This window comes from Protopterus annectens, chromosome 9.part0 (genome assembly GCF_019279795.1).
Source record: "Protopterus annectens isolate FY-2018-M chromosome 9.part0, PAN1.0, whole genome shotgun sequence".
Classification (NCBI taxonomy): Eukaryota; Metazoa; Chordata; order Ceratodontiformes; family Protopteridae; genus Protopterus; species Protopterus annectens.
Window position 1 is genome coordinate 751770207 of NC_056743.1, and position 27374 is coordinate 751797580.

The 27374-nt window shown below is 37.9% G+C and overlaps 1 protein-coding gene across 2 annotated transcripts in view; it reads right to left on the minus strand.

The window, feature by feature from the left end:
- Nucleotides 1-3551: 3551 nt before the first annotated feature.
- LOC122811508 (advillin-like) overlaps nt 3552-27374 on the minus strand; it is a 731661-nt gene continuing 707838 nt past the window's right edge. For both annotated transcript variants that reach the window (XM_044083391.1, XM_044083390.1), the window contains exons 18-20: nt 14519-14584; nt 11312-11662; nt 3552-4139 (exon numbers count right to left, since the gene is read on the minus strand). In XM_044083391.1, the coding sequence (XP_043939326.1) occupies nt 4026-4139; nt 11312-11662; nt 14519-14584 (531 nt within the window). In that variant the 3' untranslated portion in view covers nt 3552-4025. The remainder of the gene's footprint in view (nt 4140-11311; nt 11663-14518; nt 14585-27374) is intronic.

The window sequence follows — 27374 nt, forward strand, 5'->3', positions numbered from 1 at the left end:
TTATCTATTTGTTTTGTGTTGAAATGTTTGTTTCTTTGTACATTATTTAAAATCAAATAAAAACTTAAAAAATATAATTGTTGAACCTCATATTTCAGTTAGTGTTCTAAGTAAAGCAGTGGAAAGATTAGGTACTTCAGTCTTGCTTTTTGGTAAACTTGTGCAAATGAGGGTATGATTGACCTGTTCCCTGTTTTATAGACAGTGGTCAATTGAAATGTTTGATATATATAGTATTGGTAAACCAAAACTAAAACTGGTGTAGTAGCCAGGAAACCAAAAGAGAAACCAAATGTTTAGCACTTTCATTCACCAAATTTAATATGGGAACTTCCTCAGAAACAAATACACAGTTACCCAAGTTCCTTATATACAAAACAATACAGGAAATGACATCAAATCAATTATAAATAATTTCAATGTTTAAATGTTTAAATGTAAATATAAAATAAAACAAAGTAACACATACAAATATATATATATATATATATATATATATATATATATATATATATATATATATATATATATATATATATATATATATATATATATATATAATATGGTGTAAAAATAATCTAAATGAAATCATTGTAAATAAAACTAGTACACTACTACACCAGTTTTAGTTTTGATATATAGTATTGGTTCTAATACACAACTGTATATTGCAAAAATCTGATGCACAATATATTAGTGACATAACTGTATACCTCAGACAAACTCTCTGCTTAGGGTTATATACATATTTCTATATGAGCGTAATTAGTGGTATCATTTTTTTCATTACATGTTACATGCTTACCTTATCACTAATGCAAGTAAAAACTGTGTCCTTGGAAAAGTCCCTATCTGATACTATCAGAAAACAACCATTATATGGTTAAGTAAAGGTTGGAGAGTTTGACAGGCATCAGTTTTCCTATAATCTGTATTCCCTACTAGATGCCCTTGAGGAATGTCAACCCTATCAAACCCGGTGTACAGCTCACAGGTGTGCCATATGTGAAAGTTGTGGAAACTCCCTGGGTTATCTTCACAGACATTGTGGATAATCCCTTGGGTATTACACACAAACTATTTTACAGTGGGAACATTTTTTCTTGATGTACCTCCTTCCTGTTCACTGGGTGGGGGGTTTATTTCTATGTGTGTGCAATTTATGGCCCCCAATATTTCAGTGAAGTGTGCTATTGCATAAAAGTCCTGCATGATTCTTGCTCTCTCCTGTGGTGTGCATGGGAAACAGATGTGATCCTTTGCATGTAGTAGCACCTAAAAACTGATATAATATTCTAGAGGCAAATGCCCATGGCACCTCTAGGAAATCCCAGGTGGGTCTCTGAGAGTACCAGTAGCAAGTAGATATAATGCTACACATAACTTTGTTTCCACTGGGATGGGTTCTCCACAATTTTCCTTGTGCCCAAGCTGGGGGTTGCAGAGGTTGGGTTCTCCACAATGTTCCTGGGGCTCAAGCTGGGGGTTGCAGAGGTTGTATAATTTCTCTAGTATTTCCCTGTCCACCCTGTATCTATCATCAATCTCTGTGCCATGCAGTCCATGATAAGTTAAATGGGGTCTAAACACTCTTCTTCTTCTTCTTCTTGCCCAAGGTCTAGCAGCAACACCCTGATTTAAAGTTTGTTGCATATACAGTACAATAATAGCAGCAGAAGCACTGAACATGCTTTTTTTTCTAAGTGTAATTATGCTGTATTCTAAAGAGTTTTGGTGTACATGGAAAAAGACTGCCCTCAGTGCACACAATTGCTTTTTAGCTTTCTGAACAGCTCTGCCATACTGGATTGGTTAATTAGAATGTAATCCAACACTCTATGCAGTCATCAGCATATTCTGCCATATTTTTTGTTTGGTGGTTCTACACATTACCAAACTGAGCACTGTCATGCAGCTGTTAATGAGTACAGTGCAATGTTGTCAGCTTAAAAGTATTTTCTTTTCATTAGTTAAGAATAGCATTTTATAATTGGTAATCTAGACTGCCTTTCAAGCTTTCTGGGAATTTGATAGTAATATTATTTTTAGTTTTTTATTTTATTATTTATTTAACATTTGTTGACCAAGGGAAGTCCGACTAGGTTCCACAGAGCCTGTTTTCAGTGGAGGCCCGGGGAGAGATGCTACAGGTGCATGTCTTTAGAATGTGGGAGGAAACCGGAGTACCCGGAGGAAACCTATGCGAAGGCAGGGAGAACATGCAAACTCCGCACAGAAGGCACCCCAGCCGAGAATTGAACCAGAGAACCTCTTGCTGTGAGGTGACAACATTAACCACTGCACCACTGCGGCGCCTTGCTGCACCACTGCGCCACCCTATATATATATAAAACCATAAATATTTCACATGCAGATGCTGTAATTTCATTGGAAAGAGACAGACTTTCCATGCAAAGAATTATTCATGGGTTGCAGTCATATCTGGGTTTTTTTGGGGGTCTTCATCTAAATGTAATCAAGTGTGCAGGTTTGGTGGTGGGTTTTCCTCTCTCATGTTTACCACTTGGGTTATTGCATTTGGTGACAAGGAACATGTTTTACATGGCTAGCCAGACAGATTTAATACATTCAAGGCACATGACTTGTATAGGCTTGGAAACATTTTTCTGTCTTTTAAAAGGTCTTTTATATTCTGTTTTGTTTAGAAGATTAATTTGTTATTGGAGGGTGTTCTGCATACCTCTTACACAAGGAATCTGGAGAAAGCCTAAAATAATGGATAACTGGGGGGAGGGGGTCAAAGGCCCCAAAACATGGACATATTTTAAATATTGCTCTTATAAACTTAGAAATTTGCTATAATAACAGGATTTGTGTTGGCATGCATTTCCTGAAGGACATAACATCTGATAATCAAATGCATGGCATTATTTAGTGACGTCAGTCCTCAATGATTTGCCAGAAAATCACAAATTTTATGAGGAATAGACCAAAACATGAGACAAAAATCTGGACATAATCACGCAAAACACCAAATCCAAAGGATCATAAACTCTCCAAAAAACGAATCAGGAAGCAAGCGAATTTAAGCTGCATTTTCTTTATTGCATTTCTTCTGGTACCTCGGCTAACAAGCCTTCAAGGAATGTTTTGTCTTTTCGGCTTTTCTCAGTTAGGGGTCGCCACAGCGGAACTCCGGTCCGCTAATGATTGGCAGTCGATTTTTATGGTTTTATGGATATTTTTATATTCTACATCTATGCATATTGTCATAATCTTTATCATTATATGAATAGTTTATACCTTTTGTTCCCACCTAATTACCAGTTATCACAATTAAATAAATAAGTAAGTAAATAAATAAATAAATATTTTTGAAGGGGACAGTTACACCAGCAGCATGACATATATGCATTAGTCTAACGCAAGAGTATTATAACATTCCAAAATCGCTACCAAGGTCAAGCATTTCTTTTGCCACAGCTGATATGAATATTTAATATCTCATTTAAAGAACCACAGATGACAAACCACTTTAGTGAATTGTTTTAAAAATATCACACAACATATAGTAAGTAATATACAAATAATAAAATCATTTGTTCTTTATTTATTATTTGCTTTCAAGAAACATCAGGTTGCAGTTTTATATGCAATATAAATATACAATACTTAAGAGGTAAACCCTTTCAATTACAACCATCACAAAAAATGACAAGTTTTGTAACAAATACATCCTAGTTAAACTATTAGCAAACCTAAAACACCATGTTGTTGGCAATACATGTATAATTGGCATTAAAATATTGTTCTGTGCATGGCCTGATACAAGTTTCAATAATTTGTGTAGTTGCTAAATACAGTTTGTTTTTCACTGTCCACTTTATAAAAATCTATTGTGATAAAATGCATATTTACACTCTACTGTGAAAAAAATCATCAATGGAAACCAGATGTGAAGCTTCTGCACTGTGCCTATATGGCCCTGAGCTGTGGAATATTTCACAAAGCAGCATGTCTGATTTAGGGATTAATCTGTTCTCATGGGGAATGATTATCTTCTCTCAGAAAAGTCCATGTTGTTTTTTAATATTCTGTTGTTTCCACTTAGGTAAACCTTGAAATTGCATCCTGGACATTTGGAAGATGTCAGAGAAGTCCTCATCAGAAAGATATGCCTGCAAAATGGTAAAAGAGAGGTATAAAAATAACATTCATCCGTAATCGTTTAATTTTTCACAATATTCACATACATTTATTCTATGTCCCAGGAACAGGTACACCTTTTTTGGAAGAAATAAATCTGATTGCTTGCAAACAAGTAACAATTATTTACACATCATTTCTTAAAAAAAAAACTTAAAAGCATTTACAAAAAAAAAATCCAAAACAACCACAAAAAACAGGATAAATAGATAGGTATGTAGATAGATATATAGATAGATAGATAGATAGATAGATAGATAGATAGATAGATAGATAGATAGATAGATAGATAGAAGTACATAAAGGCACAAATCTGTATAATCATATACAATAAAAGTTAGGCAAAATATGTTTTCAGTCTGAATTTGAAAGAGGTTAATGAACTGGCTTCCACATGTGCAATGCAGGAAGTTACACATAACTACTGTGGCCATGGAAAATGCTATACTTCACAGAAAGACTTGAAATGTCTTTCAGAAAACTTGAAGAAACCATTGTATGAAGAGAGGTCAAGACCAAAGTAGGAGGTACAAAATGGTCTTTCAGACAGATTGATACAATTATATGTAATCAGATCACTGGCCTTGGAGCAAACATACAATGAAATAAAAGGCAGTGTAATCCTTGGAATGTAGATACATTTGACTTCTGCCTGTGTAAGAGAGGACCTAATGGGCTTTTCAGCATCATACAAGTTTTATTTTCTACCACAGTTTCTTTTTTTTCAAAATAACATGCTTTTATTAAATATGCCAATGAAGACTACAGATCTACTACAAAACATACAATTTGACTCATGAACCAGTCCAGTGGGGTGTGGGGACAGAAAAACAGACAGACAAGTAATGACATAAAATAAGTATCTCAACTAATACTAACCAAATCAGACATCTTCATATCCACATCTATAACCTAACTGGTTTACTAATTGGGCTTCCTTTGATCACCTTAATTAAGCCCTGCCTTCCCTTAAATTTTATTCCTACTCCTGAACATGTTTCGCCATGCATTGTTCTCACAGATACCAGATATTTCGATATAACTTGCTCCTTTCCTTTTCAAAAATTATTTTACCTTGTATATAAAATTCAATACTTTAGTTAAGGCCGGTTCAGATTTTTATTTTTATTTTCCAGTAATTTTTTTATTTTTATTTTTGCCAGACAGTAGCATCAAATTTAGTGAGGCCTTAGTATTTCAAGATAATTCATATCCTAAGAAAATAATTATTTCCTTTGTTACAATAATGTGTCCCCCTGATAGTTCTGACAAATACTTTGTAGCAAATTTTTAAAATCTGCCAACACACTACATCCCCCCAAAAACATGTTATTAATTCTCTCCCCCTTTTCCCATCATACCGCCTAGCATTTGCTTTCTACCAGAGGAAAATTTCTCTGAAATCTGCTTGGGGTATAAAATGCCTGTGCAAACATATCTATGCAAAAAAAATCTAAACTTCTGCACTTTGTTGCATAAAAATGCCTTTTTTATTTATTTGTTTGTTATTTTGTTTGCTATTTTTACCTCATATCTGGCTTTGGTTAATTTGATCAGAGTCCAGAATTCCTTGTATAGTGTAACAAGGACTTTTTTTTGGCATCTTGAGAGTTAGATTTATTTTTGTGTGCAATAATGTTTCTTTTATTATAGAGTATGTTTATATTTGGATTTCACCATAAGGGTTAGTTTTGAATTTGAGGGGGACAGATGCATTTAAGCAGCTATTTACATGTGAATAAAATTTTTCTTGACAGTGAAGGATTCCTCATAAACAGTGCAGTCATCAAGATGGAAAGGCTTTTTGATTTAGCCAGGTCATCACTCAGTTTTAGTAGATTAGCCTTTGCATAATCGTGGTATTGGAAGATGCTTCAGGTTTTGGTCTTATGGTGAACGTGATTGACTTGTAGTTTGCTCTGACCAGGAAGGAAGTTATAATTGTTAGGGAGCAAAGCTGGCATATATTAGTAGCAACCAAATCCAGGATTTTATCACCTCTAGTTGGGGTGCTGATCCATGGAGTTTGCATTGATGAAGTCCATAAATCTCTGGGCAGACATGTGTAAGGATATATACGTCTCTCACTTTATGGATGGGTAACTAAAGTCTCCTAGTAGGAATGCCATACTAGTTAGGTAAGAGGTATGACCAAAGGGGACATAAATGGGGTCCTACTGTTAGCTATGATATGATAAGGTGTTTTGTTAATAATAGGTTGGATGTAGAGGAGTTCCATGTCATTATCTTGTCTTATTCCAGAGGTGTAGGATCTTCTGGGAGAGATATCCATCTTATGAACAGCTTTTGTTTACATTACTGTGTCGATGTAGGCTCCTAGTGCAGGTATTTATGGTGTTTGAGATTTTTATGAATATATAGAAGGTAAAGCAGCTCAGTTATTTACCTCTTTTGTAGGTTAATCAGATATCACCATGCAAAAGCCAGTTGTTTACAGAACAGAGAGAGAGACAGGCAGAGAGATTTTACACATGTTGTGTAGCGTGTGGAGCCCATATCTGAGATTTGTTTGTTTTCTAGCTAAGTCATGTGCATGGGTAGATACATGCCAAAGGAGGCACTGTATGCAATTAATGATCTAACAGGAGTAGAGCAGAGGTGAACTGTAACTTCCTTGGATGTGGAAGTATTCCTGTAGTAATTAGATGGGCTAGGTAAAAAGAGTGTCTAAATATAGTTGATAAATAGTGGTGGAATGAATGAACTATGCTACATTTTTGGGGTAAAGCTTTACTCCATAATCCACACACTATGGATTTGTATGTGTAAGATGCTCTTGGAGGATAAGAGCATTATCTGGAGTGTTTATGATAGCTCTGTACTTGGAGACATTAGCAAACTTGATTAACCAGAAAGCCGTGACACCATCCTTCATGTCAGAGAAATAAAAGCTGAAAAGTAGCAATCTAAGCAGGCACTTCCTGGGGACAATCACTGATGATGAGTCATTTTGAGGAAAGTGCGTCACTCACCCTAATGGAACAGGTTTTGCCTGTTAGACAGTTTGCTATCCACTGAGTTACATAGGAGGTCCTGAGTTACATAGGAGATCTATTCTAGCTTTGTCAATTTAGCAATGATTCCAGAATGTGGGATACTGTTTAAGATTTTAGCCAAGTCCAGTTTGGTGGTGTTTACTGATTTGCCTTTGTTTAGCTTCTCTGTGACACTATTAAAGAAGACCACTAATTTAAGTAGGGAGGATCTGACTTTCCCAAAGCCACATTGACTTAGGCTGAGTGACTGTATGTTGCCAATATCTTTATTTAAAAATTATATGATACTTAAGAGGCTAGGGAGGTAGTCTCTCTATAGTTCTCAGGCCAAAGGTTAGGCCATTCTTGTAAGGGGGGACCACCACAGCTTTTCTTCAGGCTTTCAGAACATAATGAGCTGATAGGCTGAGGCTAAATAGTTATAAAAGCAGTCAGAGCAACATTATTTTATGTTAGCAAGAAAGTCCGGCATGTTGTCTGATTAATGAGGTAGTGTTTTATACTACCAAGAAAGCAGCCTGGTCTGCTATACTAATGCTTACCTTGTAAGTTTACTGGGAAAGTAAAGAAGCGACAGAAGAGAGAAGTTAGAGATACATTTGTCTAGAAGTATATTTGCTACAACCTTAAGTTCTGAGTGAATGGTGTCATCTAATATTGACTCAGTGCAGTGCTGAGTATTGTTCTGGGGATTTCTGATATCTGTAAGAGGCTTTGTGGTTGGCCTTGCTGATTGTGACCTTTTGCTTTAGTTCATTGTTTACTTTTTTGAGCATGCTTTTATAGTGAGGGATCATTTCTTGATTTTTTTTAATTTCTTTGTTTAAGTCCAGGATTTTTTTTTCCATTGTTGTACAGTTTATTAATTCTGGGGGGATTGTTCATGAATCTGGCATTGCATTCATAATGAATGGGGATAGAGAGAGGTTTCAATGCATGAGCTTAAGTGGGAGTAAAAGTCAGCAGTGAGTGCAGCTGTTTTAGATACAGGTTCTTCATATAGTGGAAAACTTTTAAATTTTATCAGACTCACAGATAATGCTAGGAGGTTTGTCTTAACATAGTCTCTGAAGATAGTAGGATTCAAGGATGCATTTGACTGGTATTTTATAGAGAACACTATGGCACAATGGCCAGGTTTGATCTGGGATGGCATAACTATGGGCATGGTAAATAATGGTGTTACATTTATGTGAACCAGATATAGACAATTTGAGCCTCAAGTAGGGGAGGGCATTAACTGGTACAGAGAGTGGGTGTCGATATAAATGGGCCTATGTGCATATTTGTTATTTGTGGTGCTTTTTAACCAGTTCATGGATGAATAGTTGAAGTTACCCATAATGGAATGTGCTTAGTCCAATGGTTAGGGGATCTGAACTGTTAAGGAATCTTCACTGGTCAAGATATGTATGAAATCCAGGTATATTGCTGGAGAAGGCATAATGCTGTGGGGATCTGAATAAAATCTGGCATATTCTGTCAGAGATAGGGTCGTCTTCACTGACGAGTTTAAAGGTGTGGTGGGCATTAAAACCAGTAAAGAACAAGGAGTGTTATCACGATTCACGATACTGAAGCCGCATTTCTGCCACTTTGTAGATGTGTATGTTGCGCATCTTTTTATTTCATCTACTTGTACTGAACAGTGCCACGTTAGTATAGGATTAATTTGAATTTGCTAGGATGATATGCAGGAGAGTGGTTTTGTTTAAAAAAGACACAAGAGGGACATAAAACATCTTAACCAGTATGTAGAAACCTTGTGCAGGGAGGTGCAGACCATCCATAGTGAAGCAGGTAGGACTGCCAACCATCTCCCTCTAGGCTGGCACACATATTGGGTTCCCCTGGAATGACATCAGCAACTGAGCCAATTGCTGAAATCAGGTTATATTCATAATGCTGAACAGCTGAACCACAGAATGGCATTACCCAGGACACAAAAGGCCAAAACTGAAAATGCAGGTGAGATTGCGGTATAACAGGGAATAGTGTTTTCCCCTTTCCCTCTGTGGTGTGATCTCGGAATTGGTATATATAATAAACAGGTGGTGTAGGGGTGCAATCTCCCACATGGGGGGTGCAGGGGGACTTGCCCCCTGCATAGAAAGTCAGCAAAGTTTTTTGGCAATGTGAGTTTTGGCCTTTTATGTTCAGGGTAATGCCATTCTGTTTTCAGCCATTCAGCATTATGAATGCATTCCCTGAAATCAATTATCTTCTGCTTGTGTTGTGGTATAATTTCTGGTGATGGTAATATATTACTACAGACTAGCTGCCTGACAACATCTGATATATACATAGATAGTTTAGTTATGGCCCTCTTCAGTGAGATAGTGCAACATACTTCCTGGGGTGATCCATTCTTGTTGTATTAATAGGGAGGTACTGGTACTGCCATGGCAGTAGCAGGTGAGGTGTCTGTAAGCTGTTGAGGTTTGATGTTAGTGCAGTGCCTAGAAAGTCTGTGAAACTTTAGTAACCTTATATGTGACTTCAGTGCTGGTACTGCAATGCTGTCCTGTTAGGGATGTGTGACATTTGTATATGTGTGTTTCAGCAGTTTAAGAAGTTAAGTAGTTGTCATTGAGCTAGTAGGCTGACAAAAGATGAAGTAAGGGCAGCCATGTTGTGTGTAGAAGTCTGACAGAGAGGTACAATGAGTTTAGAGGGGAGTATAGGACTCCCAGATAAAGGGTCACAAATATATTTCACTTACAATTACCAACAACTGAGTTTACTGAGTTGTCTATTTCACAGTCCTTTTAGCAGGAAAAAACAATAATAGTAAGGTTTTAGGATTCTGTCATTTTAACTGTAGACAATCTGCACAGTGCAATAGTGCAGCTTAGATCAAAGCAGTGGTACATGAAAAAGAATAGTTTTTGGAGTAATTGTAAGGGATACATTATCAGGGTACTCTCTAGGTACAAATAATGCAGGTTTTCATGGTGCTGCACATGGAGGAAAGAGGTGCAGCTCCCCTCAATGAAGTGCAAAGTCATTTAAAGCAGGAGAAAATAGTAATACACAAAGGCGATCAAAACGTTGTTAGCAAGTTTTCAACAAATACACAGTCAGCACACTGCAGATTTCTCTTTTCTCACAAGACCAAAATGCTGAAACTACTAGAAACTTCTCCCTATTAGCATGTCGCTACTTACAATGCTGAATCCCAAAATCCTAAAAAAAAAGATTGAAAATAACCAGAAAAGAGCAAATATCGATCATCACTTTTCTCTTTTAAATTTATTTTTGCAGTGTAGTAAGCCTCTCTGTACCCATTGAAATGGGGAGGAAAGCCAGACCCCCACACCCCCACATTTATAAATACCAAATCCACAATCACCATACCCTGGAGAAAAGAGAATATTCTGACACATGGCAATCTCAGACTTAGTATATGTAATTCAATATTGTTGGTCATTCAGTCTTCACATAATGAGACTCTTCACATAATGAGACTCTACATTGTGAGTCTTGGTAATTCAAATAGTTACCATTATAAACTCTGAGGCAAGCATCACTAGTTACTACAGTCTCTTACAGTACCTTAGAAACAGTTTAGGCAGTCACTTCAGTGCTGGTAAAGGGACCAAAAGTAGTCCACTCAAGCAAATGTTCTACATGCTGATAGGTGTATTTAGACAGTATTAAAAGCTGCAAATACTTTGCAGACATGACTGATGATGCTTATGCAGAAGAAGCTACAACTATTCTTGATTAATTTTTAAAACATTTTTATTAGGCTGATAAGACATTATGCTTTGGTATCAGTTCATATGCCCAGCATTTCTTTCTCTAATTTCTGTAGTTTTGTGACCCTGCAACTTTTAAGTGATAGTTGTAGCAAATAAATGTACCTTTTTTTGCAATAGCTGCATGTGTTGGCATGCTCATGACATACAAAGGTATGCATGAAAAAAAAAAATTAAATATCACCACATTACAATTGCATGCATTCAAGTTCAAGGGAAGGTTGGATTTAAGTCCACAACAATTGTTTGTCATACATTGTGTTTGAAAGTTTTTGTCATCTGTTTCTTGAAGGTAAAGCTGTTATGATACACTGCAGATGTTTTTTTTTCATTTCTTCCTTGACCTATTAAATTAAATATGCTTACCTCCTTTCTTGAGGGGTCTACACCTTCTGGTAATTCATCCACAGTTTTGCCAACAAGCTGTTCTCTAGGAAAGGGACCTTTTGCATCATATACTTTTGTTTCTGGAAGTTTTACATCAGGAACTGGTTTTACATCTGGGGTCACTACTTTTCCATCAGGAACTGTTTTTCCAGAGTTAAATACTATTCCATCACGCATTTTTCCATTACGTCCTTCCTGACTGGTCTGTCGATGAGGTTTATAGACAGCTACGTTTGGAGTGCCAGGCCCACCTGGAGCACCAGGACTAACAGGCCCCCCAGGAGCAACTGAGACTGAGTTGTTTTTATTCAAATTGGTATTATGCAGATCCTGCAAGAAAAAGGAAATACATTTTAGTACCTATTTCTCTGTATATACAAGGTTTTCACAGTTGCATTTTCTCTGTGTCTAAGTTGCAACTTTCTACCTTTCATCTTATGAGGCCAAGCCCTAAATAAAAAGTAAGTTGAAAACTGCACCAAATCCTGAAAAGGACTGTCTTGCTGTATTGATCATTACACTGAAAAAATGCAGCATGTTTTTGCTGTCTTCAGACAGAAATTGTATTATAATTTATCTGTTCTACCAAGCTTTCAACATAAGAGCAGGAGTGACTATGCCATTCTGAAAATATCACATTGATAAAGCAGAAAAGCAGTCAACTCCATTTGCAAGGTATTCAGCAGAAATAGTTACCTCAGATCTAGTCAGATGAAATGTAAACTGAAATGGCATAATACAATGGTGAAAACAGTTTAATATCTCTTCATAGAAAGCATGCAAATGACAAATCACACATGACAGTTATTTTTTGAACATATGTGACAGTGTTTCATGTCATGCACAAAGTAACAGCCATGAAGTAATTTCACTCCAGCTCTGCTGTCAAGTCTTTCCTAATAAATGGAATTGTATAAATTTGCATGGCTGCGCCATCACTACCATCCGTCATGATAGGCAATAGTGGTTAAAAAAAACATTTAACTGATCTAGATACCAGTCAAGCTACAGGTTTAAGAGTACACAGGCCCTTGTTCTGCTGTTGCAAAGACTGACAAAGACTGTGGACTTGAAAATGACAAAGAAGAGAAACAAAAAAAGCAACGTGCTGACCTGGTTACAAGTGATACTACCTACAGCGAAGCTGAAGATCTAGATAACTACTACTGGATAATAAATTCAGCTCAGCTCAAACTTGACCCTTCTCTCCCATCTAACTAACTGGAAATATATGAAACTAACTCGCCAGCAGCAATCACACAAGACCAAGTCCTGAAAGCATTATCAAAAGCAAAAAAATACTGAGACAAAGGATCCTTGCAATATCTCAGGATGCATCTCGAATAGCATAACGCATGATTTAGCTAAACCCCTAACCACTATTCAACTTTAGCATCCATACAGGGTTTGTACAAAGTCAATGGAGAATAGCAAAAGCTATTCTCCTATTAAAAGGAGGACCTCCCATAGACCCAACCAAAATTACAGACTCACAAGTCTGACCAGCCTCGTATACAAAACCATGGAAAGAATTTTCATGGCGTCAGTCGATAAGGACACAGAGAACCTCCAAATGCTGGACACATCTCTGTTTAGATTCATCAATGGCAGTTCATGCTTACTAATCCTAGTAGTCTACCTGGCCAAGGTTTTTGACACAATCCCCTATTCAGGAATAATAGAAAAACTTAATAAATTACAAGAAAAACCTTGCTGAGCTAGAGTTTTCACTGTGTGATACCTTAAATCTCTTGCAACAAAGGACCATGAGATATATGCAAATAACCCCTAAAGAATATCAAGTGCTTCAGCTATATATTATCTGAATACCTCTAACTTTATCCTTTCTTAGCCTTTTTGGACAAAATCAGACCAATCGCCCAACTAGGAATACACATGTTTTAGTTATCTTATAATCTCATGAACAGCACAGCAAAAGTGGGAAGGTCCATAACCATTAAGGGGTCTGCAAAATATCCCAACTAGCAACTAAACCAAAAACTAGAAAATGCCACACAGACAAACTATTTAGTAAAAAAACTACAAGAAAAAATAGCCGGGCTAGAATTTTCACTGTGTGATACCTTAAACCCCCTGCAATACAGGCCCATGGGATATATGCAAATGACTCGATTAAGGACCTCAGGTTTTTCACAGCTATCCATTTCTGGAAAAAGGACTGCAGCCTAGGTTGGAGTATCACAACTAAACCTTTTGGAGTCAAATACAGCTGAGATAGTGATTATGGAAGCCAGTGAATCATCCTGGCCTTTAACAGATTTTGAAGATTCAAACATTCTTGAACTGATAGTTCAGGAAGTGAGATGCTACTCCTTTGCAGCAAATTTATCAGCTGGTTTAGGTACAAGTGCTGTTCATAGGTAATATAAATAAATATGTCAGGCAGCAGGACTCAGCTGGCATTCATAAAGGTAGAGGTAAACCAAGCTGCTTACAAAGTTTTACACACACATTTCTTCTGCTGTACTTCTTCACTCAAACTCACTTAGAAGCAACTTTTTGATTGTGCTAGGTCAGAATATGTTCCCCTGCTACTGTCACAATCCCATCAAAAAAGCATAAAAAATAAATAAAATAAATAAACAGGAATTACACCAAACCTAAAGTCATTACAAAAACAACTGCATTCTAATATGCTGTCTTCCAGGGCTGAACTCATTTGTACCTCTGCTACATCTCTGATGATGTTGAAAAAGCAATTTCTGGGCACTGGGCACTAAAATACTAATTTCTGAACCAGATGGCTATTGATTAGGTTTTTCTTTAGAAATCATCAGTCTAGAGCTTTTTTTCCTCCTTGTGACCGAATAAAATGTAATTACCTAACACTGAGGCACTTTTCACGTTGAGGAAGGTTATTAATAGAAATAAACCAAAGGCCAAACAAGGAGCTAGCTATAAAGAAGATGAGTGATAGATGAAATGCCCAACAGACGAGGAAAAGTGGGCAAGCGCAAATATCAGTGATAGATAAAACAGGAGGAGGAAGACGGATTCTAAATATGCGCACACACACACACACACACACACACACACACACACACACACACACACACACACACACACACACACACACACACACACACACACACACACACACACACACACACACACACACACACAGTCACATGCAAAATGTAGCAGGTATGTAATAGTCATACTCACCACTGTAATCTGTGAGATGGCCGAAACATCACCCATACTTTTCTTTATGTCTTCATAGGTACGAGACTGGAACATGAAAAGAGAAGAGACATATTTGTTAGTTATCAGTCAAATAACAGCAAGACGTGTTGTCTTTCACAAAGCTCAAAGTGTGAATGAGAAAATTCAGAGAAAAAGAATTCTGAGGAATCTGATGACATATAACATACTGATGTACTTAGAAGTCTCAGTGCTGTACAGTGTAATGTCTTACTAGTGTTTCACTGAATTACATAGTCACTTATCTTTAAAGGTTAACCGTTTTTTTGGATGGATGGAGTCTGAAGTTAAGATAATTTTAACATAATGGAAGAAAGGATCAGTGTATTATAATTAAGCAACAATTCCACAGCATGCCACAGGGCTGGACACATCCTGACAACTATTGTAACGCCGTAAAACATAGGAGAGAATTTATTCCCTCAATTGTTTTGTCATAAAAACTAAACTGTGTACTTGATTTATTAAAAAGTATTACAAAATAACGTAGTTCCTTCTATTGCACAGATCACAGTACATGTATGTTGAAACTTCTTCCAGGGCTATGGCCACTGGTCATGTTTTGAGGAGGTTTGCATGGCTGCATTCTCAGAACCTCCTAGATGATGATGTTAAAAATAAGATTTTAAGTTCTCCCTTGGACAGAGATTTAGTGTTTGGCCACTCTGCTAAAGAGGTGATGAAAAAGTGTGATGAAAGGGGCAAGCTGATTTAGGGTCGCTCTAAGATTTTGCAGCCCATCTTTTCCAGATTTATAAAGGGATTTTGTATTTTGTCAAAAAACAGAATAAGCAGTCTCAACAAAATAGAGATAAACAGACCTTTAAAAAGAAATTGCAAGGGAGATCCAAAAAGAAGTCTCAAAACTCTTCAAACCAAGGACAGTACAACAACTCTGAATGACTATTCAAGACATCTTATCAACCCCTCCCTGCCCCTTTTTTCTTCCAAAATGTCTGAATCTCCATTTCTTTTCCTTTGACAACAGATGGTTTCAGACAAATGGGCTCAGCAAATCATTTATCAGGGTTACAGATGGCAGTGGGAGGAAATCCATCCCCCCTTTTCATGTGGTCATTCCTCATCCTGCAGGTCAGACTCTTGTTTCTACCTGTCCATCATATTGTCCCAAGGAGTGATATAACCAGTTCCTCCATCCTAGGTAAGGAGGGATTTTTATTCAAGGATATACCTAGTGCCAAAGAAAGAAAATTTGTGAAGACAAGTTCAGGATCTTTCTGTCCTAAACCTGTTTGTGATAGTGCTCAAATTCAGAATACTCTCACTTTACAACCTGTTACTTCTCCTTCTTTCAAGTTTCTTGGCAACACTAGACTTAAATGATGCATATTACTGTATCCCTGTTTATCCAGGCTTATAGGTTCATTGGTTCATAGGTAGGTACTAGATGCATATTACTGTATCCCTGTTTATCCAGGCTTATAGGTTCATTGGTTCATAGGTAGGTACTAGGCTATCGGCCCAAGGGCCTACGTAAGCCTAGCCAACAAGGTTCCCTGCCTTATGCCACCCAAGAAAGTTATTTTCCTGTGCCACTGTTGAGCAGAGACAGAATTGATCCCTGGGGTGTATTTCCTATTTCTCATCCACTCATCAAGATTTTTCTTGAAGAGTGCAAATGAGGAATTTTGCTTGACATAGATGGGTAGCTTGTTCCATAGTATAGGAAGTCTCTGGGACAGGAATCTATCCCTCCTGCATGTCCTGTTTATTGTGGTGACAAGGTTTAGGTCCCTAGAGCATGTAGCTCGGAGGGATTGTGATGGGATTCAGATGTTTCTAAAGGTTGTGTGTGTCTGGATCACATTATCAGGTCTCTGATATTCTAGTCTATTCACTGCACCAAGTGTGGTCTCTAGATCCAGTTATAGCTCACTGCAGGCTACAGCGTAGGCACATTTTTCCATATTTAGATGACTTGCTTATCTTTTCAGATTCTTTTTCAAAGTGTCAGGAATTTCTCTTTTGGGTGAGAGATCTCTTGCAAAAGCTGGGATTCCAAAAGAACATTCGAAGGTCTTTCTTGATTCCTTTACAGATTGTTTTCCTGGGATGTCAACTAGACATCTCAGTTCATAGAACTTTTCTTCCACAGGAAAAAAATAGATCTTTATCTAGATATATTTCTAAGGTTTTCCAGTCAGACTTCAGTCACTGTGAGGGATTACTTCAGGATTTTGGGTCTCATGGCATCTTTGAGTCTTATGATAGCCCTGGCAAGACTCCACATGAGAAAGATAGAATGGTATCTGAAATATCTTTAATCCCATCATCAACACCCTTTAACATTTCAAATCCCCATGCTGGTGTTTGTCAGAAGAGAAATATTTTGGTGGAGACAACAGATATCCTTAAATCCAGGTCTCTCCTCCTCCTTCCCCGCTTCAAAGCAGTCAGTCAGTCACCACAGACACTTGGGACTTTGCTTGGGGAGCAGTTTCAGGATGGAAGAAGGTGCAGGGGGTGTGGAACACCAAGGGCAGATGCAAGCAGATAAATATGAAGGAGATACTTGCCCTGATCAAGGCACTCAACTCTCTGAACCATATTTGGTCCCCAGGAGCTCTTCAGGTAGTTACAGACAATACCATAATCAAGTGGAATATCAACAACAAGGAAGAACAAGGTTGTACCCCCTTTTCAGACTAGCCATTTTAGCTTAGAATATAACTTCACAGCACAGTCTCACTCTACAGGCATCCTACATTCCATCAGAGCAAAACTGTGTGGCATACAAGCTAATTAGGACCAGGACAGACCCCAATGAATAGAAACGAGATCAGGGGATCTTCCAAGATTTGATCCATCTGTGTGGAGTTCCTCAAGTAGTCCTCTTTCCCTCTTCTCTGGACAATCAACTGGCAAGATTCTTTCCAGGACTCCATACAAAAGGCCAAGAAGACAGATGTCTTTTCTTTGTCTTGGACAGGAATATTCATGTATGCTTTTCCACCCTTCCACTAATATCCAAGGTAATTCTGAAGATTCAGAAAGAATCCCTCAAGATCATAGTAGTGACTCCTTTCTGGCTCAGGCAAACATGGTTCTCCCTTCTTTTTGAACGGGCCAGGGGCAATTACCACAAGCTTCCTCACAGACTGGATCTACTCACATAACAAGGATGTTTGAAACATCCCATCATCAGTCAACTTCAATTGACTGCCTGGATGATGGGGTCTTAATTCCTTTTAGGCACCAGTTTACTGAGAACATTTAGCAGGCCATAATGTAGGCAAGAAAGGCTGCTATTAGAAAATCATGTATTATTAAATGGAAAAGGTTTTCCTGTTAGTGCCAACAACATAATTAGCACCCGTTTATGGCTAGTTATTCTCTGGTTGTACAATATTTGTGTGATTTACTATCCTATGGGCTTTCTTATTCCTCTGTTAAGGTTCATTTATTGGCTATTTCAGCATGTCTACTCATGGATCTTCTTCTTTCAATGCAGCATCATGTCAAACTATTCTTGAAAGTGGTTTTGCATAAGAGGCCTCCAAGAAAACTGGTGCTCTCTCCTTGCGATCTTAATTTCATGTCAGAGAAGCTAAGACCTACTTCAACTGAACCAGCTAATCTGGCTGACTTGAGGTTCTTAACATGGAAAATAATTTTGTTGATTGCACCGACCTCTGCAAGAAGGGTATCTGAGTTGTAAGGTCTTATGGTTAGTCAACTTTATGTCATTTTCCATAGGGAGAGTTTTTTTGAGAGCTAATATTTTTAAGCCTAAAGTGGTATCTGAGTTTACCTTAAGCCAAACTATCCCTCTCCCCCTCTTGTTTCCTGAACCTAAAAATGAGGGAGAAAGGAAACTCCATACCTTGGATGTCCACAGACAACTCTGATACTATCTTGACAGAACTGAATCTTTCAGATCTTCAGATCATTTGTTTATTTCTTGTGAATGTAAGAAGGGACAACCTTTATCAAAACAGACTATTTCCAAATGGTTGTCTAAGGGTACTACCTTTTGTTACACTTATAAGAAAACTATTCCAGGCAGGGTCAAGGCCAACTCTACCAGGGCCTTGGCTTCATCTGTGGCTTTTTGGAAAGGGTTGGATTCTAGAAGTATTCTACAAGCTGCTATTTGGTCCTCTATGCATACTTTATAAAGCACTGTAAGCCTGATTCCTTCTCTAGGACCAGATCAGGGTTTGCTACGACCATTCTCCTGGGCTCCTGGACTCTTCTCATTCCACTGTCCACATGTAATTAGTTATGGTAATTTACCCATCTAGCTAAGGCTACTGCAGCAGTGATCAATTTGATGCACATAGTACAGTGTGTAAGTGAAACTTAGCAGATGTTTGAATGATCACTGCTGCAGTAGCCACTCCCTCTATCCTGTTTTTCTTTTTTCTTTGGAGTGTTTTTATGCCAGGGTGTGGTCGCTTATTTTTTGTTGTTCTTAGCATTGTACTTTCAGGGCTGAGCCTCCCTCTCTCTGCTGGCAGGCATGCTCTGAAGAGATCCATGCTCAAACCTGTCTTTCAGTCATCTCATCTTGACAGTTTAGGAGCATGGAAGGTGTCATGAAGCTTTGGAAAATCTGCTGGTTGTTATATCCTTGGCAGGATAGTCCCTCTTCACTTTAAAAATCTGTCCTCTTTCCTTGCTTTCAAAGCTTAGTTCAAAAGACACCTTCATCAAAAATCTAACTACAAGTACTTTTTCACTGGACACATAACCTAACTCCCTGCATCACTTCTACTTTGGCCCTCTGTTCTCAGCTGCTGCTTCTCTTATATTTACTACTAAAATTAATTCACATTTGATTTTTCTACTCTGCTAATATTATTTATATATTAGTTGTCTATGGGATTATCTACCTTCTGGGATTACTTTGTGTTTTGGAATTTTATTTATTTATTTATTTTTTTTTTTGCGAATCTCTTCACCCAGGCCGTGCCTGCAAATGGTCTATAGTGATCCTTGTACTACCCTGGTAAACAAACTAAAATAAATAAATAAAACATAAATGACTCACTAATATGCCTTCTGAAGACTGTGGAAAAGAACTTGCTCATTAGTGTCTTTCATTTAGAGGAGGAACATGTTATTTAATTCTAACCTGCAAATGGAAAGGCTGTTGATCCAGATCACATACCTGTGGAAACATGGAGGTGTTTAGGTGAAATGGCAGTGGAGTTTCTAACCAGATTGTTTAATGAAATCTTGGAAAGTGAGAAGATGCCTGAGGAATGGAGAAAAAGTGTTTTGGTACTGATTTTTAAGAATAAGGGTGATGTGTAGAGCTGTAGTAACTACATTGATCAGTCACAGCATGAAGTTATGGGAAAAGTAGTGGAAGCTAGGTTAAGAAGGGACGTGATGATTAGTGATCAGCAGTATGGTTTCATGCCAGGAAAGAGCACTACAGATGCGAAGTTTGCTCTGTGAGTGTTGATGGAGAACTACAGAGAAGGTCAGAAGGAGTTGCATTGTGTTTTTGTAGACTTAGAGAAAGCATATGACAGGAAGCCTACAGAGGAGTTGTGGTATTGTATGAGGAAGTCGGGAGTGTCAGAGAAGTATGTAAGAGTGGTACAGGATATGTATGAGGATAGTGTGACAGTGGTGAGGTCTGTGGTGGGAGTGACAGATGTGTTTAAGGTGGAGGTTGGATTACATCAAGGATCAGCTCTGAGCCCTTTCTTATTTGCAATGGTGATGGACAGGTTGACAGACGAGATCAGACAGGAGTCCCTGTGGACTTTGATGTTTGCAGATGACATTGTGATCTGTAGTGAGAGTAGGGAACAGGTAGAGGAGACCCTGGAGAGATGGAGATATGCTCTCTAGAGAGAAGAGGAATGAAGGTCAGCAGGACTAAGACAGAATAGATGTGTGTGAATGAGAGGGAGGATAAAGGAATGGTGAGGATGCAAGGAGTAGAGCTGGTGAAGGTGGATGAGTTTAAATACTTGGGATCAATAGTTCAGAGTAATGGTGAGTGTGGAAGAGAGGTGAAGAAGAGAGTACAGGCAGGATGGAGTGGGTGGAGAAGTGTCAGGAGTGATTTGTGACAGACGAGTACCAGTAAGAGTGAAAGGGAAGGTCTACAAGAGGGTAGTGAGACTACCTATGTTACATGGGTTGGAGACAGTGGCATTGGCAAAAAGGCAGGAGTTAGAGCTGGATGTGGCAGAGTTAAAGATGTTAAGATTTGCACTGGGTGTGACGAGGGTGGACAGGATTAGGAATAAGTATATTAGAGGGTTATCCCAGGTTGAAAGGTTTGAAGACAAAGCCAGAGAGGCAAGATAACATTGGTTTGGACATGTACTGAGGAGGGATGCTGAGTATATTGGGAAAAAATATGCTAAGGATGAAGCTACCAGGTAACAGGAAAAGAGGAAGGCCTAAGATAAGGTTTATGGATGTCATGAGAGAGGACATGCAGGTGGTTAGTGTGACAGAGCAAGATGCAGAGGACAGGAAGAAATGGAAACAGATGATCCGCTGTGGCGATCCCTAACAGGAACAGCTAAAAGAAGATGATGATGATGATGCCTATCTGCTGCTTTTTTGTCACTGATTGTCTAAGCTATGAACATAAAACCAGACAAAATAAATGATTCCTCTGTTTGCAACTCAACACATTTGGAAGGGTTTAGTCTTAACGTTGGAGCAGCTTTTTTGCAACTCCACACCTTTAGAAGGGTTTAGTATGAACGTTGGAGCAGCTTTGAATAAACCACCATTGTTAAAATCCTGCAGTGTTGTGGGATGGCTTTACAGTAAATTCAGCCAGCCTGCTTTACATGGGAGAAAAAAATGGAGTTCTGATTTCAGTCTTAGAGACCTTGATTCAGTTAGCATTCCTAGGACCCACATGAGTTGGTTAGCAAAGGGGTGGCATTTAATAAGTGCCTAGTGCTGTCTCACCTATCTTGGAGGAGAGAAATTGCTAAGTGCCTTGCTTGCGTACCTCCAGCTGAAAGCCATGGTACTTACTGAGCAGCAGTTTTGACCAGGATGCAGGTGCTAAACCTATCAATCACTGCTTCACATGGCAGCTGGAATGGATGCGGTACAAGCACATAAGCTATTGTTATAATTAACTGCACTTATTATTATTATTATTTTTTTTATTATTATCATTATTACATCAATCTCCTACTTGCAGTTTAACAAAATGATCTGCATCACATTGTAATTAGGGTCTGTGAATTATTTTACAATCAATCCTTCATGATGAATGCATATGTTATTTGCGCATGAATATAATGTTTACATATACAACATAATACTTTTGTAAAATGTTTCTCGTTTTTAGTTTATATAAGTATTCAGATTCAATTGTGTTTGACATTTAGTCTGAATCGTGGCTGAAAAGGGTCATAGAACCAGTTCACTTACTATGCAAACAAATAAGCAAGCTCTTCTGTGGAAGCATGATCATTAAAGAACAAGGGTAATAGTAGTAGGCTGCAAGACAAAAATCACAGTGGACATTAAGGATGGTACAGATCCAGGACTCCCATACTTTGCCTGCCTGGCCCATGCAACCTAAAGGGCTTAGCTGCCAGATTACCCACCTGGGAGGTGTGCAAGTTATTGGCTAGCTGGTCTTGTTGGCTGACAGAGAGAGATGGAGATTATGGGGCACATTTGATGGACAGAGCACCGGAGATCCAAAAAAGCTACTTAGAAAAATATAATTTAGCTGAACATTATGGTGTTATGTGATTTGCTTAATGTAAAACTTGAGCATCTCAAATGAAGTAAACATGTACTAACTTTACCTGTACTTAATAAACTGAATAAAACTTTATACTACAGCTTGTTATGGGTCACACAGTATACTGTATAACCTTTGCTATAATTTTCAGCACATATGTCTGCAGATGCACAATTAAAGCACATAGATCCTTTACTTTGAAAGAGCCATTCTGCCATGCAGTAGTGTTATTAGCCCCATGCCTTTCTTAGCTGAATAACAGAAGAGCTCCATAAAACTGTGGTATTAATTCAAACACTAACCATAGGGTGTTCTAGCCAACTGAGTGTACAGAATATTTATATGTGAAGAATGCATTACAGCTAGATAATGCAGTGACTATGCAATGGTCATGGGCTGCAGGCTTTAATTCCTGCATTACTGCCATTAAGATTTCAAAGAAACAATTAGCTATATGGGATTTGAATTCTGTCACTGGTACTCACTAATATAAAAAGTCTTTCAGCTTTTCCTGGTTAGGGGTCACCACAGCGGATCACTGGTCTGCTCTTGATTGGCAGCAGATATTTTATGGTGTTGAGTTGCCAGCCCAGTCCCCAACCATCACAGAAGGCACACACACATGCACTTACCTGCATGTCTTTAAAGTTCACTCAACCACAGGGAGGATATGCAGACTCCACACAGAAGGCTCTCCAGCCAAGAATCAAACCGGAGAACCTCTTGCTTTGAGGCGATAATGCTCACTGCTGCACCACCGTGGCCATATATGGTGGACAACTGGACTTAAGGGTATTTGGTAGTACTGCCTTGAATAATAGCCATGCCCTGACACAACCAAATGAGTTCTGCATTGTACAGTTATCGCTTAAAGTTACAAGTCAAATGAGGAACCAGGAAAGAACAGAACTAATAACCAAAAAGGTCAAACAGATTGCTCAGGAGCCACAAACCAAGAATGAAAAGTTTATTTAAGCTTTAAGTGAATACAAATCAGCTTTTCATCAGTAAGACTTCTTCAGAATACAGTAGACCATATATATGCACTAATCAGCTGACAGTCTTAATCAAGTTTGTGTGGCAAAATGAAAATACCTGAAGTGAAATTTAAAAAACAAACCACTAAAACATTTTTCTCTGACATGAAAAACAATGAATAAAATATAAAAAAACTGTATCCCTATCAGAAACTGTAGTTAAGTCTAAATAAATATACCCAGTAAAACTTTAACTAAAGTACAAAACACAATAAAAACATAAATCATTTAGGTTCTGAGTAATATATATTTACATATGCATATTAATGTCCAATTGTGGAACTTCCAGCATAAACAATAATACATTTGTGTGTTTAGGCTGACTATTTCTCTGCCCTGAATTTTAATAACGGCACCAGGAATAGGCAGTCATAATTCCAGGGAAATGGGTTGCATCTAGTTTAATTTGCCAACTCAGCTCTTTTAATTCCAACCTGTCTTTCCACCCACCCCCTCTAGGATCAACAGGAACATTTTCTAATATAGTAAACAAAAATTGCTTAAAGCCACTACAACAGGCAGAATGCCTATACCAAGCATTGTTTGGATTTTTATTAGATATCTCAAATTAGTGTTTATATGTCCTTTTCTTTAGCTGCCTTTCTGTTTTCCCTACATAAAATGCAGGGCAGGACATACACACAGCCAAATACACCACCTCCTTAGATAGACAATTCCCTTCCTGTGAGTGGAATGCAGCTGCAGTACTGGATGGTTTACACTGGCTACACATTCCACATTTTTGGGTACTTTTACCAATTTTTTCTTTCTCTTCCTTGTTGTCACCATTAGACTCTAAAATATTATTAATATTTTACTATATCTCTGATTTGTCCATCTTCTACCGATATTCCCCAGTTTTTACTTATGAAGTCCCTAATGCTATTGAAAACAACACTGCATTCAAGTACCATAGCTCTAGGGAAGTCTCTAGCCTTTACTACTTTCTTATTGTCTAACTGTGGACAAGCTTCGACTCCTTCCCCATTTTGAATATTATTATTGTCAGATATCAACAGAGCTTTCTTATTTAGGCCTGTTCCCAAAAGGGGCAGATGTTTCTCACCTCTACTTTTGGCGACTTCTGTACTAATGGTTCTCACAAAAAGCTCAGGGTATCTCCTCTCAAGGAACATATCCTCCAATTTTCTTTTTTCAGTTTCAAAAGTTATATTATCAGATACCATCCTTGACAGTCTAACAAACTGTCCCTTAACAAGACTTTTTCTGCGACAAAGGATGCATACTACTAAAATGTAAATATCTGTTCAAGAAAGTGGGTTTTCAGTAAATAGTAGAGGAAAACCCATTTTCTTTCTTCTCTAAGGTGATGTCCAAGTAACTGATGCTTTTTTTGTCCATTTGGTAAGTGAATTTCAACAAAGGGGCAGTAGTATTCAAATACTCTATGAACCTGGGAATTTCCTGTATGTCCCCCACCCAGAGGACAAATATGTCATCCAAATATTTGAGATATAATGAAAACTCCTCAAAAGGTGAACCAAAACTGAAGTATCTATCCCAACTAAGCATCACCAAGTTTGCATAAATGGGGGCACAAGCAGCCCCCATTGCCACTCTCTTGGTTCGTTTGAAGATGTTACCCTCAAACCAAATATAGTTGTTATGGAGCACAAGCTCCATACACTCCATAATAAGCCTGAACTGTTCCTCATTAACTAGACCAGGCATCAAGATTGCTTCACTAAACAGTTCCAATCCATCCTCCTGGGGGATGGTAGAGAAAATATGTTTCACATCTATCGTCAGAAAGATGACATCCTTGTTCCAAAGGGAATATGTGATCCTACCCAAAAAATCCCAAGAGTCTCTAATAATGTGGTTGTCTATTTTTTGAAAAGGTTTCAACAGCCTGTCCACATAAAGGGCAAGGGGATGTGTTTTAGCCAGTGTGGCAGGTCCTTGTCAATCTTAGGAATCCAAAAGAAAGAGGGAATTCTGCAGTGATTGTTCTGCAATCCATCCCACCCTGCAGCAATTCATCCTTCCAAAAATAGATGTAGGAATCATGCACTTCATTCGTAGAGGCTCTGGTATGAGAGTCACTATTTTCCAAAATCCTTAACATTTCTTTAGAGTATGCCTCTCTCCTGAAAACATTTGTCCCCCTCCCTTTTCAGGTTTCATTATTCTAAGGTGGGGACTCCTTTTCATGTTCTCTAAAGCATTGTGTTCTTCTTTAGTAAGATTAAAGGCACTATAGTTCATTTTCCCCAAAATATAAAACACTAATTTCAGTTTGTGTGTGTGTGTGTGTGTGTGTGTGTGTGTGTGTGTGTGTGTGTGTGTGGGACCCATATATATATATATATATATGTGTGTGTGTGTGTGTGTGTGTGTGTGTGTGTGTGTGTGTGTGTGTGTGTGTGTGTGTGTGTGTGTGTGTGTGTGCATGTGAATAAAAGTCAAACATAGGCACAGGAACGCTGGTCGGCAGAGTAAAACAATCCACATATACGGTTCTCAATAGAGTATCAACAAAGTTGATACAAGGCAGTTTTCACTTCACCATACACGAAAACAGACTCAAAAATAGTAACTCCTTATTTATTTATCATGGAAATAAACATGGCAAGCGCTTTCACCCGACTGGGCTTCTTCAAGCCAAAAAAGTAATAAATTCAAAATACCCAATAAATACTCTCTTGACCATGACATCACATCCTATAAATTAAGTATTTAAATACATAAACACTTATACAAATGATAATATCGCCAACAGAATATAATAGGGGGTATTTAACACAACATACATATAAAATACATTTCATTTACTACAATTAAAAACATAACTGAGTAATTCATTTAAAAACACTAAAATCCTAAAAATAGGCATAAGCACAAGTATTGCACTGACTAAATGAATAGACGTAATAGCTCATCAGATTTACTTCATACTATACCCTAAATCTCCTTCCCTTCAACATGGGTCTCAGAGGTACCCTGTCATTCAGGCCGGGCACCCTATCTGCTCTCAGCCTAATAATACATTTAGTTTCACTCTGTTCTGTGAAATTCATGACATCACCTCTCCTGATGGTGGGTTTATTAACTTGTATCACAAGAAACTTAAAAGTGTGTTCTATGGACGTTTCTAAAACATGTTTTGAAAGGGCATTTCTGACTGATTTAATCCGAATATTATATTGATGCTCTCTAATTCTATCCTTAAGCCTTCTGTCGGTCTTGCCCACATAAAACGCTGGGCAAGACCTACGGGTGGCAAGGTAGACAATATGCCTAGTATCACAGTTAGCCCTAGGATAAAAATAAAAACAATGTTGTGTAACAGGATGTACAAACATCGCTGTACTATCTATCAAGCAACAATAGTTGCAATTCTGACAGGGTTTAGTTGCACCAGTGGTGAAACTTGATAGGGAGCGATTATTTATTCTATCTGAGATATACAACATCCTATACAAGTTAAGACGATTCTTATATATAAACCTTGGTGCATAGCCTACTATGTCATGGATATTTGGATCAACTGTTAATATATCCCAATACTTAGAATAAATATTTTCAATAGCTTTAACATCTTGTGTGTAATAGATAGAAACTCTAGTTTCTTGATTTAATGTCACTGACCCACCTGCTATATCATCCACTTCATTAGTTATCTCATTTCTTGTTGTAAAATATGACGATGCCCTATCTTTCCTAAGGGCACCAACTCCCAAAAAACTTACTCTATTTCCTGCAAACTATATGCCCTATCAGACAATAGTTGCTGGAGATTGGTCAACTCATTATGAAAACCCGTTTCAGTGGGATTGAGATGTGAGACTCGCATTGCCTGACCTCTCACTATATTCATAAAGACAAACCTGGGGTGCATGCTAGTCCTATGTAATAAAGGAATTCCTGTAACAGGATTTCCTATATACCCCCGTATTCAACAAGCCATCAGGAAGTCTCTCTACAAAAACATCCAAGTATGGGACCATAATCTTCGACACTGTCATAGTGAATTTCAAATAAGTCAGTGAATTGACCTGCTCCAAAAAATTGGATAGGTCATTTTCACCGGCTGTCCATACCAAAA